At 38.5% G+C, this 18459-nt stretch overlaps 2 protein-coding genes across 3 annotated transcripts in view; both read right to left on the bottom strand.

Annotated features, from left to right (window-relative positions):
* cacna2d2b (calcium channel, voltage-dependent, alpha 2/delta subunit 2b) overlaps positions 1-9503 on the bottom strand; it is a 35383-nt gene extending 25880 nt beyond the window's left edge. For both annotated transcript variants that reach the window (XM_051907233.1, XM_051907234.1), the window contains exons 1-2: positions 9194-9503; positions 5507-5588 (exon numbers count right to left, since the gene is read on the bottom strand). In XM_051907233.1, the coding sequence (XP_051763193.1) occupies positions 5507-5588; positions 9194-9291 (180 nt within the window). In that variant the 5' untranslated portion in view covers positions 9292-9503. The remainder of the gene's footprint in view (positions 1-5506; positions 5589-9193) is intronic.
* Positions 9504-11036: 1533 nt separating this feature from the next.
* The window catches only part of LOC127520219 (uncharacterized), a 101105-nt gene continuing 93682 nt past the window's right edge, over positions 11037-18459 (bottom strand). The window contains exons 49-54 of the mRNA XM_051908162.1: positions 18145-18318; positions 16130-16303; positions 15478-15651; positions 13538-13699; positions 13124-13254; positions 11037-12665 (exon numbers count right to left, since the gene is read on the bottom strand). Of these exons, the coding sequence (XP_051764122.1) occupies positions 13131-13254; positions 13538-13699; positions 15478-15651; positions 16130-16303; positions 18145-18318 (808 nt within the window). The 3' untranslated portion in view covers positions 11037-12665; positions 13124-13130. The remainder of the gene's footprint in view (positions 12666-13123; positions 13255-13537; positions 13700-15477; positions 15652-16129; positions 16304-18144; positions 18319-18459) is intronic.

The following is an 18459-nucleotide window of genomic DNA, read 5'->3' as shown; positions in this document are numbered from 1 at the left end:
ATGCTGTGGGGGTGTTTTTCAGCTGCAGGGACAGGACGACTGGTTGCAATCGAGGGAAAGATGAATGCAGCCAAGTACAGGGATATCCTGGACGAAAACCTTCTCCAGAGTGCTCAGGACCTCAGACTGGGCTGAAGGTTTTCCTTCCAACAAGACAATGACCCTAAGCACACAGCTAAAATAATGAAGGATTGGCTTCACAACAACTCCGTGACTGTTCTTGAATGGCCCAGCCAGAGCCCTGACTTAAACCCAATTGAGCATCTCTGGAGAGACCTAAAAATGGCTGTCCACCAACGTTTACCATCCAACCTGACAGAGGAGAGGATCTGCAAGGAGGAATGGCAGAGGATCCCCAAATTCAGGTGTGAAAAACTTGTTGCATCTTTCCCAAAAAGACTCATGGCTGTATTAGATCAAAAGGGTGCTTCTACTAAATACTGAGCAAAGGGTCTGAATACTTAGGACCATGTGATATTTCAGTTTTTCTTTTTTAATAAATCTGTAAAAATGTCAACAATTCTGTGTTTTTCTGTCAATATGGGGTGCTGTGTGTACATTAATGAGGAAAAAAAATGAACTTAAATGATTTTAGCAAATGGCTGCAATATAACAAAGAGTGAAAACTTTAAGGGGGTCTGAATACTTTCCGTACCCACTATGGGTACGGAAAGTATTCAGACCCCCTTAAAGTTTTCACTCTTTGTTATATTGCAGCCATTTGCTAAAATCATTTAAGTTCATTTTTTTTCCTCATTAATGTACACACAGCACCCCATATTTACAGAAAAACACAGAATTGTTGACATTTTTGCAGATTTATTAATAAAGAAAAACTGAAATATCACATGGTCCTAAGTATTCAGACCCTTTGCTCAGTATTTAGTAGAAGCACCCTTTTGATCTAATACAGCCATGAGTCTTTTTGGGAAAGATGCAAGATTCAGGTTGGATGGTAAACATTGGTGGACAGCCATTTTTAGGTCTCTCCAGAGATGCTCAATTGGGTTTAAGTCAGGGCTCTGGCTGGGCCATTCAAGAACAGTCACAGAGTTGTTGTGAAGCCACTCCTTCGTTATTTTAGCTGTGTGCTTAGGGTCATTGTCTTGTTGGAAGGTAAACCTTCGGCCCAGTCTGAGGTCCTGAGCACTCTGGAGAAGGTTTTCATCCAGGAAATCGCTGTACTTGGCCGCATTCATCTTTCCCTCGATTGCAACCAGTCGTCCTGTCCCTGCAGCTGAAAAACACCCCCACAGCATGATGCTGCCACCACCATGCTTCACTGTTGGGACTGTATTGGACAGGTGATGAGCAGTGCCTGGTTTTCTCCACACATACCGCTTAGAATTAAGGCCAAAAAGTTCTATCTTGGTCTCATCAGACCAGAGAATCTTATTTCTCACCATCTTGGAGTCCATGCGGGCTTTCATGTGTCTTGCACTGAGGAGAGGCTTCCGTCGGGCCACTCTGCCATAAAGCCCCGACTGGTGGAGGGCTGCAGTGATGGTTGACTTTCTACAACTTTCTCCCATCTCCCGACTGCATCTCTGGAGCTCAGCCACAGTGATCTTTGGGTTCTTCTTTACCTCTCTCACTAAGGCTCTTCCCCCACGATAGCTCAGTTTGGCCGGACGGCCAGCTCTAGGAAGGGTTCTGGTCGTCCCAAACGTCTTCCATTTAAGGATTATGGAGGCCACTGTGCTCTTAGGAACCTTAAGTGCAGCAGAAATTTTTTTGTAACCTTGGCCAGATCTGTGCCTTGCCACAATTCTGTCTCTGAGCTCTTCAGGCAGTTCCTTTGACCTCATGATTCTCATTTGCTCTGACATGCATTGTGAGCTGTAAGGTCTTATATAGACAGGTGTGTGGCTTTCCTAATCAAGTCCAATCAGTATAATCAAACACAGCTGGACTCAAATGAAGGTGTAGAACCATCTCAAGGATGATCAGAAGAAATGGACAGCACCTGAGTTAAATATATGAGTGCCACAGCAAAGGGTCTGAATACTTAGGACCATGTGATACTTCAGTTTTTCTTTTTTAATAAATCTGCAAAAATGTCAACAATTCTGTGTTTTTCTGTCAATATGGGGTGCTGTGTGTACATTAATGAGGGAAAAAAATGAACTTAAATGATTTTAGCAAATGGCTGCAATATAACAAAGAGTGAAAAATTTAAGGGGGTCTGAATACTTTCCATACCCACTGTATATATACATTGATATATATATATATATATATATCATATATATATATATATATATATATATATATATATAATCAATCATATATATATATATATATAAAATCAATCATATATATATATTTCAATCATGACTCTCTGAATAGTTTTAGCATGTTATTGAATATGGCTTGTTAATATGGTACTGCCGTTGATTATTGCTGAATATATGGACTTGCTACTGCTAATAGATACACAGCAAGTCTGTGAGCATGTAAGATATGCTGCTGCTGCATAAATAGACATACATAAATCCCGTAGCAGATCTAGGCAGGTGAAGCTGGGGGAAGTGGAGGGTTTCAGAGGAACTCTGATAGCGCACTGCAGAACTAGCAGCATACAGTCAGAACTACACTGCAGCATACAGTCAGATGACAGATACAGCCAGTCACAGCACAGGCAATCCACACTCCAATCCAGAAGGGGGCGTGTGCGGTAATGCAACGCTGTTTGCTAACCACCACAACAGGAAAAAGAGCAGAAGTAGAGACAATCTATGCACCAACCCAAAACAAGTGGTCAGATGGCGCTCAAGAGCTTGCTAGTAGCCTATACGCTGAGTTTTGATTAATTTTTGTGATGCACTCCACAAGCTTTACTGAAGCTTTCAGCACATTTCACAGATGCTCGATTGGATTGAGATCTGGGGAATTTGGAGGCCAAGTCAACACCTCAAACTCATTGTTGTGCTCCTCAAACCATTCCTGAACCATTTTTGCTTTGTGGCAGGGCACATTTTCCTGCTGAAAGAGGCCACAGCCACCAGGGAATACCGTTTCCATGAAAGGGTGTACATGGTCTGTGACAATGCTTAGGTAGGTGGTACGTGTCAAAGTAACATCCACATGGATGGCAGGACCCAAGGTTTCCCAGCAGAACATCGCCCAACGCATCACACTGCCTCCGTCGGCTTGCCTTCTTCCCATAGTGCATCCTGGTGCCATGCATTCCCCAGGTAAGTGACGCAGCCATCCAGATGATCTAAAAGAAAACGTGATTCAACAGACCAGGCCACCTTCTTCCATTGCTCCTTGGTCCAGTTCTGATGCTCACGTGCCCACTGTTGGCACATTCAGCGATGGACTGACTAGTCTGTGGCTATGCAGCCCCATACGCAACAAACTGTGATGCACTGTGTATTCTGACACCTTTCTATCCGAACCAGTATTAACTTCTTGAGCAATTTGAGCTACAGTAGCTCGTCTGTTGGATCGGACCACACGGGCCAGCCTTCCCCACGTGCATCAATGAGCCTTGGCCGCCCATGACCCACAACAGTTCCTTCCTTGGACCACTTTTGATAGATACTGACCACTGCAGACCGGGAACACCCCACAAGAGCTGCAGGTTTGGAGATGCTCTGACCCAGTCGTCTAGCCATCACAATTTGGCCCTTGTCAAGCTCGCTCAAATCCTTACGCTTGCCCATTTTTTCTGCTTCTAACACATCAACTTTGAGGACAAAATGTTCATTTGCTGCCTAATATATCCCACCCACTAACAGGTGCCGTGATGAAGAGATAATCAGTGTTATTCACTTCACCTGTCAGTGGTCATAATGTTATGCCTGATCAGTGTATATATAAAACCCTTGCTGAATAAAAGTATTATAAATATATTGCTTACCCCCAAACTCTTAACGGTATATTTATATACCATCAAGAGGACATTCATCAGCTGAAGGAAACAGCGAGCGAGCTGCATGTTTGTTTTGTACATTATTAATGCTCATCGCTGGGAAACCCGTGTAACTTCCTGTCAGATGTGACGCACTAAAAATAAACTCATTTTACAGTGATTTCTCCTCGTGTAAATGAGTGTTTGCGCTCCAGCGTGAGGTGTGAGACAACAGCTGCTGTAACCCAGTGGCGTGACTTAAGAAGACGAGCCTCATTAACCCGGTAAATAACCTCTGAGTCCAGAACAAGAGCTGTTTAGAGCTCAGATCAATACAGGAACATCAAACACACGCTCACTTACACACTGACAACTTGAGCCAACAGACGCTGCATTAAAACTAGACAATGAGTCAAGATGAAACCCATGAACTTGTTATTCCAAAAAAAAAATGAAAATAAACCAATAATATCTTAGCACCTGGTTTTAAAATATGCAAACGTGATATGAGCACAAAATTAGAGCCAAATGCGATTTGCTTGCCACAATTTCCCAGCCATCTCTTCTCTTCTCTGATTATGTGTTTACTAGAATGAGGGCGGGACAACTTGTCACTCACTTGAAATCCACCAATAGCAAACAACAACCATCCAACCAGCCAATCAATTCCCCATGGACAAAATTGGGGCCTGGCCTACATTTTTTCTTGTTTGAAAAGCAAACTCAGATATACGTCACAATACATTAAAAAAAGACTATTGCAACTTCAGTTTCATGCCGACTATGCGGTGTATCAAATAAATCAACTTATTTGTAATTTGTACTTGATTTAGTCTCATAGTCATGAGAATGTATTTTATTTTACTTTCAGTTTTTCCAATTATGATGCTAGTCCTGACTACTCTGAAATGCATCACATCATAAAAATGTAACGAATTATGAGTAATATAGTATTTCATGCTGAAAATGTGAAAAATGTTAAAAATGCAAAAGGAAATCTGACAGAAAAATCCTCTGCATTGAGCGCATGAGCACATCTCACACAGACTTTCACTGATGAAAGTCGAGGTCAGAGGTCAAGTGTTAGAGTCAAGAGCATTAGCTCAGGGTCAGGATAGTTCAAAAGACATGGCGATCACATGGAGTGTATTTCGGCTTTATTTTTAATCTCAGCTCTAGAGGTTTTCATCAGAAGATCCTTAGCCATTATTAGAAACATGTTTACCTCAAATAATAATAATATTAAAAATAATAATATGAAGATGACCGGACAAATAATACAACTACAAAGGTGCTGTCATATGCCTGTATTGATCATCAGCAGTGAAGCGTTCTGTCTACAGCACTGTGGCATTCTGGGTAAATGAATGACTTTAGCATCAGAGGGGCGAACCATCTGTTCTCTCTCAGTGATGTGAGCAGACACACAGACACACACACACACACACACACACACACAAAGAGCTTCAGGATGCATTCAGACGCTGCAGCCTCTCAGTGGTGGAATGGCAGGATCATTATATTCTCCAGCACGGATTTTGTGTCTCAGTTCCTCATTGTTTGTGGGTGTTTGACATGCGAGCCAGACCCACAGTAATGAGCAAACGCTTGACAGAGATACTGGAAAAGCCACACACACAGTCTTACCCCCTTCAGTTGCTGAGCGCCGCTGATGTGCTGCAAGACTCTGTCAATCTCCTGTTCAATGCGACGAGCCCAGTGCATGATCCTACACAACACAAACAACACAACCGTTACACAACAGGAAAAAAAAAGAAAAAAAAGTACAGTTTTGCTGTAGGTTTCATGACAGACATCAGTGATTTATATCACTGTAGCTGAATATATTATTATTTGTATGCTATTCTTACTGGAAATTCAAAGAAATGGACTTGTTTGGATCGCGTTTAGCAACAAGCAAGCGCATTCTCAGCAATGCACGTGTGGTGAATTATGGGAGCAAAAAGTGTCGAAAAGTTGTGAAGTACTGAATTTCAAGTTGATTATTAAAGTATTAGTTCACTTTAAAATTAAAATCACCCCATTATTTACTCACCCTCAAGCCATCCTAGGTGTATATGACTTTTTACTTTCTGATGAACACAATAAGAGTTATATTAATAATCACCCTGATGCTCCCAATCTTTATAATGCCAGTGCACGGAAATCACCTGTTTGAAACTCAAAAAAGTGCATCCATCCATCATAAACATACTCCACAAGGCTCCGGCGGGTTAATAAAGGCCTTCTGAAGCGAAGCGATGCATCTGTGTTAGAAAAATATCCATATAATGTATAAAAAATATCCATATTTAACACGTTATAAAGTAACCTCCAGACCTCCTTCCATATACAACTTATGAAAAACGCGTTTTGTAAGTTGAATACGGAAGGCGTAGGACGTAGCGTTAGCATTTTGAACTGCGTGAGGTGTTACACTTTCTTCCTAAGTTGAAGAAGGAAGGCAGTCTGGCGGAAGCTAGTTATTTTACTTTATAACAAGTTAAATATGGATATTTTTGTTACACAAATGTATCGCTTCGCTTCAGAAGGCCTTTATTAACCCCCCAGAGCTGTGTGGAGTACGTTTATGATGGATGGATGCACTTTTTTGAACTTCAAACAGGTGATTTCCGTTCAGTGCCATTATAAAGCTTGGGAGCATCAGGGACATTAATATAACTCTGATTGTATTCGTCTGAAAGAAGAAAGTCATATACATCTAGGATGGCTTGAGGGTGAGTAAATTCATTTTAAAGTAAACTAATCCTATAAGACAAAAAATCTTTAAAAAATAAAAATTGTATTGATAATCGCAGCCCAGACCTCTATTTTGAGCTGGAGCCTTCCATGCAATTGGCACCATCTTGTGTCTCAGTTTATCGAGTGTAGTGAAAATCTCAGAGGAATTTGTACATTGTAATCATGGATTATTTTTTCATGTAACAAAAGCTATTATCCAGGTAAGATTATAAACTTTCACCTTCACATCAATATTTGGGTTGCAGTGTAATAGTCAGCCGGTTATTATCGTAAAATAAATCTCCTCAGGATGTTACAACTGCGCGCTCTGCGATATTACCAGGCTGACTGTACCTACATTATCAACGATATGATGATGATTATCTGAAAACATTAACACATGATGTATTTCTCTGCGACACTGGAATGGGTGGTTTGTACAGCATGTTTTCACATCTTTTGTGAAAGAAAATTGATGCTAAAATTGAGTTGATAAATACATATTCAGTGACCTCAACTGAACTGTCCTCATTCGTACAACACACAGTATCAGTGACAGAATATGATATAATATCCTCATAGTCGGCTAAACCGATCAATATAATCAATGTACAGAATGTGATGTGTTTATACTGTCGACAAACACACAGGCTACAAACAAACTGTGCTGCTCAATGAAACAGCCCTGATCTACAGATGCAGATGAATTATTTAATATCTGTGAGGTCTTGTTCAGCACACACGGGTCCGTTCGGCTTCATTAAACCGTCCTGTTACAGAACAGCATGTACGGTTAAATCATAACCCTGCAGTCTGATCATAAATATCACCTGTTTCCACGACAACAGAACAGATCTGCAAGTGATTACAGCCCGACTGCAGTTATGCTATATTACGTAAGTTCAGGTTGTTTAGCATCCATAGCTCAAACCTAATTAAATCGTAACTGTCAATTAACACATGGAGATCATAACGAGCGAACGCTAAGAGAAATCTCTTCGGGTCCAGCATTTAATAATCAGTGTTAATTGACAGGATGAGATGAGTTTGGGGTGCACAATATATCAGTAAATATTAACAATTTTTTATTATTGGTATCAGAAGCATAATGTCAAGGTTTATTTTTGGTAAAACCCTTAAAACATTTTTTTTTAAACTCTAATTTTTTTTGTTTTAAAACACTTGAAATAGTATAAATTTATATCAGCCATCATATTTATATCGGCCATAATAACATAATAGTCTGATAAAAGTGTGAGTTGCATCTTTGTTTTGGTATGAGACTTATTAAACAGCACCAATGATTACAAAATTGTTTGCATATTGGTATACTGATGCTTTCTTATTGCTTATAGCTGAAATGTTGACTTCACTAAAAAGGGATAAATACTTTAAGTGAAGTCACTTGGAAAATGAATAGGCCTATCATGGACGAGATTTCATTATTCTAGAGGAAGTCAGTAAGATTTCACTTTCCATCACAGCTGCTGTAAACACACACACACACACACACACTGGTTCACTGCACATTTAGCATCATATATTACACAATATGTAAAGGTGAGAGTGTATCAGGGTGTGTGTCTGTGATTCAGGCGATCTAATGCACTCTCAGCAGCTGATCTGAGCATGCCCAGAAACACACACACACACACACACACACACACACATATCTGAGATGTTCCCTGCTGCCTATTACCTGACACACACTCCCTAGAGACAGACAGAGAGATACAGGGAAATGAGGGGCTGTTGTGACCCATATTCACATTACTGAGATCAGCTTTAAGCCACAGAAGACAGACTGTGAGCGTGTAGATAGATAGGTAGATAGATAGATAGATAGATAGATAGATAGATAGATCTGACAGTAATTACTTTGTAATGTTCTGAGAATTATTGAACCAGCGTATAAATCTGCTCTGTCTGCCAGAAGACACTGACCTTAAATATACACACATTCATCTATCTAAATGAAACAATACAATAGATTGTTATATAAAAAGCTAATTATAATGAATTCCCAGTGACATTATAAGAAAATATTTGCATTTTAGAATATCAATTTTATTTTATATTTTTTTAGAAAATGAAATTTCATCAATGGTAGATGTATAGCCATATGTAGCTCACTTCTGACTGACTTGGTAAACTCGCATTTACCCTAAGCACGTATGAACAAGTTCATTTCGCCATTCATCCTAATGAGTTTTTCCTATTGTGTAATGTTGTGGTAATTAATATTTTGAAGTGTAACATTGAGAAAATATGCTTTACACATAATGTTGTGAAAATTATTCTTACGTGTAATATGTGAAGCTCTTTATGCTGTGGAAATTAGTATTTCTTAAATGTAACGTGATGGAATGAGCACTTCTTATGTGTAATGTTGTGGAAATGAATGTTTCTGACATATAATGTTGTGGAAATTACCTTTTTACGAGTAACGTTGTGGAAATACATTTTTTTCTTACGAGTAACGTTGTGGAAATTAACATTTCCTTAGGTGCAATGCTGTGGAAATGAGCGTGTAATACTATGGGAATGAGTGAATATTTCGTGTAATGGTGTGAAATTGTGAGTGTTTCTTACGTGTAATGCTGTGGAAATGTGAGCGCGTCCACTGCGGTCCACGATCCACTGAAAATCACCATCATCAGCAGCAGACACGCGTGAGCCCATCTCGCCATTTTCCATGAAAACACTCCAATCCAGCGGCGCAAATATCCTCACGGTTATCCAGGAGTGCAGAATATCCAGATATGACGCAGTAGTAAAGGCTCTTTTTGTCTGAGAAATAAAAAGTAAGTGAAATGAAGTGCTGTCTGTGGGCGAAAGATGCTGCGCGTGATGATGCTGCCGTGCACGCGCGCCCGTGACACCCCACAGATCTGCGCGCGACCCCATTCATTTCCCAAACACACTGAAACACAGACCTCATTATCAGAGAAAAGACATTCACATCTCCTACAAAAATATCAACACATTCTGAGTAAAGAGAAAACACTACAACACAAACCTTACATCGAAAATAAAATGAATGGAAGTGTGTGAATGAGCAATTTTAATTTGTTGAACAATTTGTTAATGAGGAAATGTCCTACATCAAGTCGTTTTGTCAATAATTATCTCTTTTTAAATCAAATTTTGCTACTGACCCTCTGGCCTCCTGGTCTTACGAACGAATCAAATAATAAGTTAATTAGTAGATTAAAATATAATATTTATAGGGTGAATTCAGGTTGATTATAAACACTTTTTCCAAGTCATCTCAATGGCAAAAAGATTATCTAATTCATCTGCATAATTAGTGATTACTGTCTAATAAAGATAATTCATGCATTCATTACATAATCTGTACACTTGCCGGGGAAAGTCTCAGCAGTGGTGAGGATCAGGGAATATGGTGGAGTACAGAGTGGAATAATGGATCACAGCAGGAAAAGCAATCACACACAGAGCTGTACGACACGAGTTCTGCAAAAGATTTGTATGTCAGTTAAAGGGTTAGTTCACCCAAAAATGAAATTTCTGTCATTAATTACTCACACTCGTGTCTTTACAAACCCGTAAGAGCTTCGTTCATCTTCGGAGCACAAATTAAGATGAAATCCAAATGTTTTTTTATCCCCCATTGAAAGCAATGTAATTATCGCCATTCAAGGTCCAGAAAAGTAGCAAAGCAGACATCGTTAAAATAGTCAACGTGACTACAGTGGTTCAACCTTAATGTTATGAAGCGAGGAGAATACTTTTTGTGCGTAAAAACAAAACAAATCAGCCGGCTCAGTATTGGCCAGCTCCTGCGTCAGCATGACATGCATGCGTCATGTTGCTCACGTGAACAGCATCGGCCAATTCTGAGCCACTATTCAGACATAAGCACAGAAGCACTGCACTGCGTCAACTGCGTAGAAGACTGACAGGGTAGAGAAGACATTCTTGAATAAAGTCATTATTTTTATTTTTGCAAACAAAAAGTATTCTCATTGCTTCATAACATTAAAGTTGAACCACTGACTATTTTAACAATGTCTTTAACACCTTTCTGAATGATGGTAATTACGTTGTTTTCTATGGGTGATAAGAAAAAACCTCTTGGATTTCATCAAAAATATCTTAATTTGTGTTCCAAAGATGAACGAAGGTCTTACGGGTGTGGAACGACATGAGGGTGAGTAATTAATGACAGAAATTTAATTTTTGGGTGAACTAACCCTTGAACACAGATAGCTGTCAGTGAGATTACAATGGGTTCTATAACTTCTGCTTTCATATAGCCTAATATTCAGGCCAGCATGGTTCTTCTCAAAGTCATCTCATACTGCTGTGACTGTTTAAGTTCGAGACTACAGATTTAAGCAGGACAATCTCTCAGGAGAAACTCTAATATACTTACAACTGGCTAGTGAACCAATGAACTTTTCAAACAAAATAAAATGATCAGGTTTTCAGCTTTATATTTTCAATATGCCAATTCATTTTACAATACAATACAATGTCAAAAGTGAATATAATCACTAAATTAAATGCATTAGACTATCTGGTGGGAGAGAAAGCAACAACTTCAAACGAGGAGGAGGATGGGTACATAAATGCTGTGAATTGCTAAATACTGAAGCTTAATTAGTCTGGGCTGGTATAGGGAGAAGAGGCTCCTCGAAGCATTAGTGTCTCATGTACAGAGTACCAAACACAATGAAATTCTTATTTTGATGCTTATTTGAGGAGTTGTTTTGCTTGGATGTCTTTGCAAGACAACACATGTGAGCATTAGTAATATAGACATATAACTAACTTAATACAAATTAAAATATAAATATACATATCCAGTATTGTTAAGGATTTTTATTTATTAATCATAACTAACATTTCTTTTCTTGCAGGATTACCATTTATATGCTTTTGAAAACTAAATATCGCCAGCACTTGGGCCAAAGTTAGTGTGTCTAAATATAACAAAAGAGGAAACAAAACTAGACTAGATCATTTTCTGGAGTCTGTCTGATTACTGCTGCGCAGCAGGCTAGACACTAGAGATCTTACTTCTATTCTCAAGTGATAGTGTTCAGTGGAGCACTACAGACCTTATTTCCATTCCCAAGTGATAGTGTTAATAAGGGGCGTTGTTTACAAAGTGCTTTACAGAATAGAAATACACAAAGAAAAGAAAAAAACATACATACACATATAGAAATAAGATAATACATTGGATAGAAATAAGTTCATAAAATGAAATATAGACAAAAAAAAAAAAAAATAATAAAATAAAATCACATAGGTGTCGAAGTGGAGACGCCAAGTAGAGTATACATTTGTAAGTTCCAGGGACACCATGTTAATTTAAAGGATTAGTTCACTTTCAAATGAAAATCACCCCAAGCTTTACTCATGCTCAAGACATTCTAGGTGTATATGATTTTCTTCTTTCTGATGAACACAGTCGGAGAAATATTAATAAATATCCTGACACATCCGAACTTTATAATGGCAGTGAACGGGACCAATGAGTACAAGCTGAAGATAGTGCTTCCATCCACATCCATCCATCATAAACGTGTACTCCACACGGCTCCAGGGGGTTAATGAAGGCCTTCTGAAGCGAAGCGATGCGTTTGTGTAAAAAATATCCATATTTAACAAGTTATGAAGTAAAATATTGGTCCTGTTCACTGCCATTATAAAGCTCGGATGTGTCAGGATATTTATTAAAATATCTCCGATTGTGTTAATCAGAAACAAGAAAGTCATATACACCTAGGATGGCTTGAGGGTGAGTAAAGCTTGGGCTGATTTTCATTTGAAAGTGAACTAATCCTTTAAGTCAGGTGTGTAGGGGAATTTCTACCACGGAATATAAAGTGTAAGAGTGATAAAAGTAAAATGTCAAAAGAAATTGTTATAAAGAAACATAAAAATTACATCTTGATAGTATAAATTTGAATCTGTATATGTAGCCCACAATGATTTTAATCTCAATATTATGTTTTCAGGCCTTATACTAAAGACTAATAATCCACCTGGTCTGAGCTCTGACCACATTCTTCTTCTTCCTCTGTTCCGCCTGTACATAAAACAAAATTATGTATGAATGCTAAACCAACATTAATCAATGTATTCATATGTATTAATCAGTATTAATAGTAATACATTAAAGCTGGTATAGCAAACGACATCTGTGAAAGCAATGCTACTTGAAGCAGATTAAGTTTGCTGTCAAATAAATGCATGTGTGTGTATGAACGCATTGAATTCATAATAGCTTTAGGTTTTGAACAGTGTTTGTATTTATGAATTGCTGTTTGGCATCATCTCACCAAAAAATCCTGTTCTGACAGTGCTGTTCTCAAAGATTTAAAACTCAGATGAATTTTCTTGTTTGTGTGTGTGTGTGCGTGTGTGTGTGTATAATGTATATTTTAGATATTTTAGATTCTGGTATACAGACAACACATCATCACACATATTCATTTATCCTCATAGGCACAGTACTATAGTAAAACTCTTCTGATGATCCCTCACCTGATGTTCACTGGTCTTGTTCTGTTGATTTCACAGGTTCCTGAGCTTTAGAAAATGATGTAATCCATCCACCAATGCTACCAATGAGGTTTACACCAGCTCTCCAGCTAAACCAATGATCTCTCTCTAGGCTGTAAGAGGAAATCAGAAGAGAAAATAATCAATGTTGGGTGGAACAAGTTTCAAATTCTAATGACTTCTTTTGAGTGAAAAAATGTAACATTAAATTAACATAAAATTCCTGTAGTTAGATTAGTTACTGACTTCACTGACATTAAATTACAGTATTTGGAGCATACATATTTTTAAAACAATATTTGTACGTTTTAAATATGAGTTATTTAAAACACATATTACATTCATGTGTTTGTTTGTTGGTGTTGGCACGACTGCAACAAAAAGATGTTTACTCACCTCAGTTTACAGTTTGAGTCTCGTAGCACGTCAACGAGCTGCCCTTTTGAGTCTCCTATGTTATTTTTACTCAGATCAAGCTCTTTTAAAAACTGCAGTGCTTTTGTGTCACCCAAAGACTGAGCCAAACAAGCAACATCTGTAATGCCACAGTCATTTAGACTAGAAAGAGACAAACAAACAGAGGAAGAGAGAGTTCACCAAGAGTTTAAAATTAATTTTTTAAGGTGTGGTCATATTTACCACGAAAAACAAAGAGTGTCAGAGGAAGAAGGTTCTGCAGGTACACATATATTCTGCAACTTTTAAATCATATTTTTCTGTAAATGTTTTTCTCATTATCTCATTACTCTTATTTCATTACAGTTTGTGTTATTTATAATCAATTCTCAAATTGTACAAAAATTCATTGCCAAATATTTAATCAAAATGCACATTTCAGTCAATTTTTTGCACTCCTTCATTTTCTGTGCTCTGTCTGGTTGGGAAAGTTGGGTTGTGCAGTTATCCCACTGTAGTTTGCCCAAAGCGTTTCATCATACAACGTTTTTTTACCATTGTAAGTGACATTAATGACTGACAGAGAATATTAATGCCACAGCAGACATATCCAGCTAATTTATAATTACCTCCTTCCATAGTGGCCTGTGACACTGTGAAATTCACTTGCCAAAAACACTGGTAACACTTTATTTTAGGGTCTTTTAACTAGTTGCTTATAAGCTTGCATATTACTAGCATATTGGCTGTTTATTAGTACTTATAAAGCACATATTAATGCCTTATTCTGAATGACCATTTTCTACATCACTTAATCAGCCAATACCTAAACTTAAAGTCCCCCTGTGGTGAAAATCAAGTTTTTAATGTTGTTTATATGTCTATGTGGTGTTTGCTTGAAGACAAATGCTTTGAGACAAACAATGTGCAAATTCATAACTCAAGACCATTGCCAATTATTTTCTGTTTAAAACTGCAGTGATCTTAAAGACAGTTTCAAAAACACGTTTTAAAATAGCTGGTGTTTGTGACATCACAAACTACCTTGTAACTTATCACGTCAACGTGCCGGCGGGCTTTAGCATATCATTAACCAAGAGAAGCCAAGTTATCCCGGTATATTTTTCTGTTAGTATAAAAAAAATCGGGTAGATTTAGCAATATAGCAGGACTGTGATGTATATTACGATGTTATGATGAACTATATGCCTTTCTCCACGGACGTTCTGAGTTCTTTAAAGCATTTCTAAGGATACTGATTTTTAGAAGGCAGACTCAGATGGCGAATGAGAACATGGTTTGTGTAACTTTAGCAATACATTAGCACCTTTTCGCAGCTGTTTAATAAAGTAGTCAAGCAAAAGGCTAATCATATTAATTACCATTATGTGTCCGACATTGTGAAAAGCGAAACCATTGTGCAGCGTTTACCTTAGTAAGTGAGTGAGTGGAGGCGGGGCTGATTAGCATATTCTTAGATCTGCATATACTTAAATGAGGCAAGGGTGTAGAGTTACATTCAAGCCATTTTAAGGCATGAAGAAATTTTTTTTCCACAGAAAATAATGTTTAAATATGTCATTTTGGTAATCAAAGATGAGTTTTAAAGGATAAGATTGTTGTCTACAGGGGGACTTTAAAAGATACAACAACTTTCTAAGGAACTATTATTAAGCAGTAAATCAGGAGTTTATTGAGGCAAAAGTCATAGTTAATAGTGAATATGTGTTCCCTATACCCCAAAAAAAAAAAAAAAAAAAAATTGTTTTTGTTAATTTTGGACCCTGCTTTCACTAGATCACAAAACACATCACTAAAGTGAATAATTTTTCAGAAATATAATGTGAGGCTCATTGTGAGATATTAAATATAATGTGTCTTGGTTTAAACTGTTGAAGTGATTGCTAAACATTTTGATTTTGTATGTGAATATTTCTCACCTCAATCTCTCCAGTTTACATTGTGAATCCTTCAGTACATCACATAAATAATTCACTCCTGTGTTTTTTAGTTCATTCCCACTGAGGTCCAGCTCTCTCAGGTGTGATGAGTTTGATTTCAGAGCTAAAGTCAGGATGAGAAACTGTTTTTCTGTAATGCTGCATCCACACAGACTGAAGATAGCAAAAAGAGAAAAGAACAATGACTCAGTTCAATGTTAAATGCACATAATACACCACTAGACACCTGGAAACACCTGCACCCAAAACAGGAGCATAACTAGGATTTGAGGGTACTAGTTACAGCTCTATGTAGGGTTATTAGTATTACCACAAAATTCTGGAGTCATCCTGCAATTTATCAATGCAGATTAAGATATAGGATCAATAAAGGACCAATTGAAAATCATAAATAGTTTGTACATGAACCACAATTTAGTTTAAGTTTATTTTAGAGTTTAGTTTACCATCACTAAATACACATCTTTACCAATGGAAAAGTACCATTAGTAAAAACTTTGCATGGTTCCTGTAAAAGCCATGCAAATGTCAAAATAATGTTTCAAATACTTCAAAGTTTAATGCTCTTTCTACTGACACACTACAGTCCATAATAAGCTTTAACCACACTGTACAGCATAATGATACCAACACTAGTTTTTCCAGGTTGCATTCTGGATTACTCAGTAGATCACAGAGGTTTTTCACTCCAGAATCTCCTAGTTTATTCCCGCTCAGGTCCAGCTCTCTCAGGTGTGATGGGTTTGATTTCAGAGCTAAAGTCACAGCAGAACAACCGTCATCTTTCATATCACAGCCTCTAAACCTACATAGAGAGAAATGAAAGAAACAAACTCTCATTCTCTAAAGTTATAGCATTTTCATGACAAAGAAACAGAGAGATTCTTTATTTCACTAGATCACAAAACACATCACAAAGGTGAAGATTTTTTTCACAAATATTATGTAAACTCACAATCTTTACAAGACTATATTTCAGCTTTCAACACGGTGATTCCATATAAGCTCACCAATAAGCTTTACTTCCTTTGTGTGCCACCAACCCAATATAATTGGGTTTAGGACTTTAAGCTCTACACACTCTTCACTAACGACTGTGTGGCCTACCAGAACAACACCAGTATCATCAAATTTGCTGATGATACAACAGTCATTGGACTGATTACAGGAGGTGATAGATCAGCATACAGGAGAGAAGTGGCTGACTTAGTGAAGTGTCAGGATAACAATCTTCCCCTAAATGTTAACAAAAACCAAGGAGATGATTGTCGATCTAAGGAGGAGGAAGGATCAGCACTCAGCACTGTGCATTGGTGAGACTGAGGTGGAGAGAGGGAGTAGTTTCAGATTCCTGGGTGATCACATCACTGAGAATACAGGAGTGTTAAAGCCAGAACATCAAGGCTGAGGAACAGTTTTTTCCCCACAGGCCATTAGGCTGGTGAACAACATCCACTGCTTCTCTCTCCATCACTGTGGACACAGACTAACCTCTGATCTGGAGAAGCGATGACCCTTGGAGAAGCGATGACCCTTACCCCCCACTTCCCTCACTCTCCCCTATATACCATATACCCTATATACCGCTGGGTGTGGTGTTTTAGAGGAACATTTAAATATGTGACTCCAGAACAGAAGGGAACATTGGGAGCATGAGCTATGCAGTTTTGCATCCAAGAAGCATCTCATTCACCAAAATATAAAAGCTTCGCTCATGCCACCTGTTCAACAGGCTGAGGTAGAGTGACAGGCTCGTCAGCCCGAGGCCTGGTTGGACCATCAGGGACGAACGAGACTTGGAACTAGACAAAACCTTCAGCGACAAAGTAGACTTGGAGCTGGGCGGACCCAGTGGTGACAGGAGACCAGGCACAGCTCACCCTCAGCGATGGGAGCATGGGCAGAACTCCACTCCATGACATCATACTCCACTAGGATGCTCTCCTTGACGGACGTTGTTACCAGCTCACACACCTGGTTTCTCTGTGGGGCTAGGGTGGGATCAAAATGGCCTCAGTATTAAGCTCAGACGCTGTCTTCATGACGGGCTCAGGCTCTTGGTCGATGGGAGTGTGACTGAAGTCTGGCTGGGCTCTGGTTTTGGAGTGGGACCATTGTTGTCCTCTTCCTAGATGCAGATGGTAAAAGAGGATCCACACTGGACCAGTACACACTCCACATTCCTTAGTTCACTTATTCAGGCTTGTATGGAAAAACACAAGAGGGAAAAGTCTCTTGTGTGCTCAAGGGCACGATCCAGGCAGAGCAGGTGGACAGCTGGTAAGTCCATGTTTATTTTTACTTTTCTCCTTCTTTGGATGCAGTGTTCTGTCATGAGTTGTACCGTGTAGTATAATTCACAAGGAAAGATGTGTGACGCCAGCATATAGATACAAGGAGGCTTTAATAAACATGAAGAAACTCAGAAAACATACTACACTTCCACATAAGCGTTATGAAACCAAATACAGAACAGAGAACTCAGGGCTTAAATACACAGGGATGGTAATTAACAAAACAAGAACCAGGTGCGTAACTTAATTGGAAACCATGGAAACAAACGAGAAATCAGGAACAGAAACAGCGAAAACCAAACTAAAACACAATGAAACTAAACAGCCCTGACAGTATGTGAATGTTACTGACCTCACTCTCTCCAGTTTACAGTGTGAATCCTTCAGCACATCACATAAGTGCTTCACTCCTGTGTTTTCTATTTTATTTCCACTGAGGTCCAGCTCTCTCAGGTGTGATGGGTTTGATTTCAGAGCTGAAGTCAGGATGTGACACTGTTTCTCTGTAATACTGCATTCACACAGACTGAAGACAGAAAGAGAAAAGAACAATGACTCAGATCTATGTTAAGTTCATGTGTGAGTTCTCATGATTAAATGCCATACAGTACACTAATACAGCATCAAACACCTGAAAATGTAATTATATGACCATAAACCAATAAAG

Source organism: Ctenopharyngodon idella, chromosome 10, assembly GCF_019924925.1.
Source record: "Ctenopharyngodon idella isolate HZGC_01 chromosome 10, HZGC01, whole genome shotgun sequence".
In the NCBI taxonomy this organism is placed as follows: Eukaryota; Metazoa; Chordata; class Actinopteri; order Cypriniformes; family Xenocyprididae; genus Ctenopharyngodon; species Ctenopharyngodon idella.
Note: the sequence above shows the minus strand (reverse complement) of the source record. Positions and strands in the feature narration are given on the sequence as shown.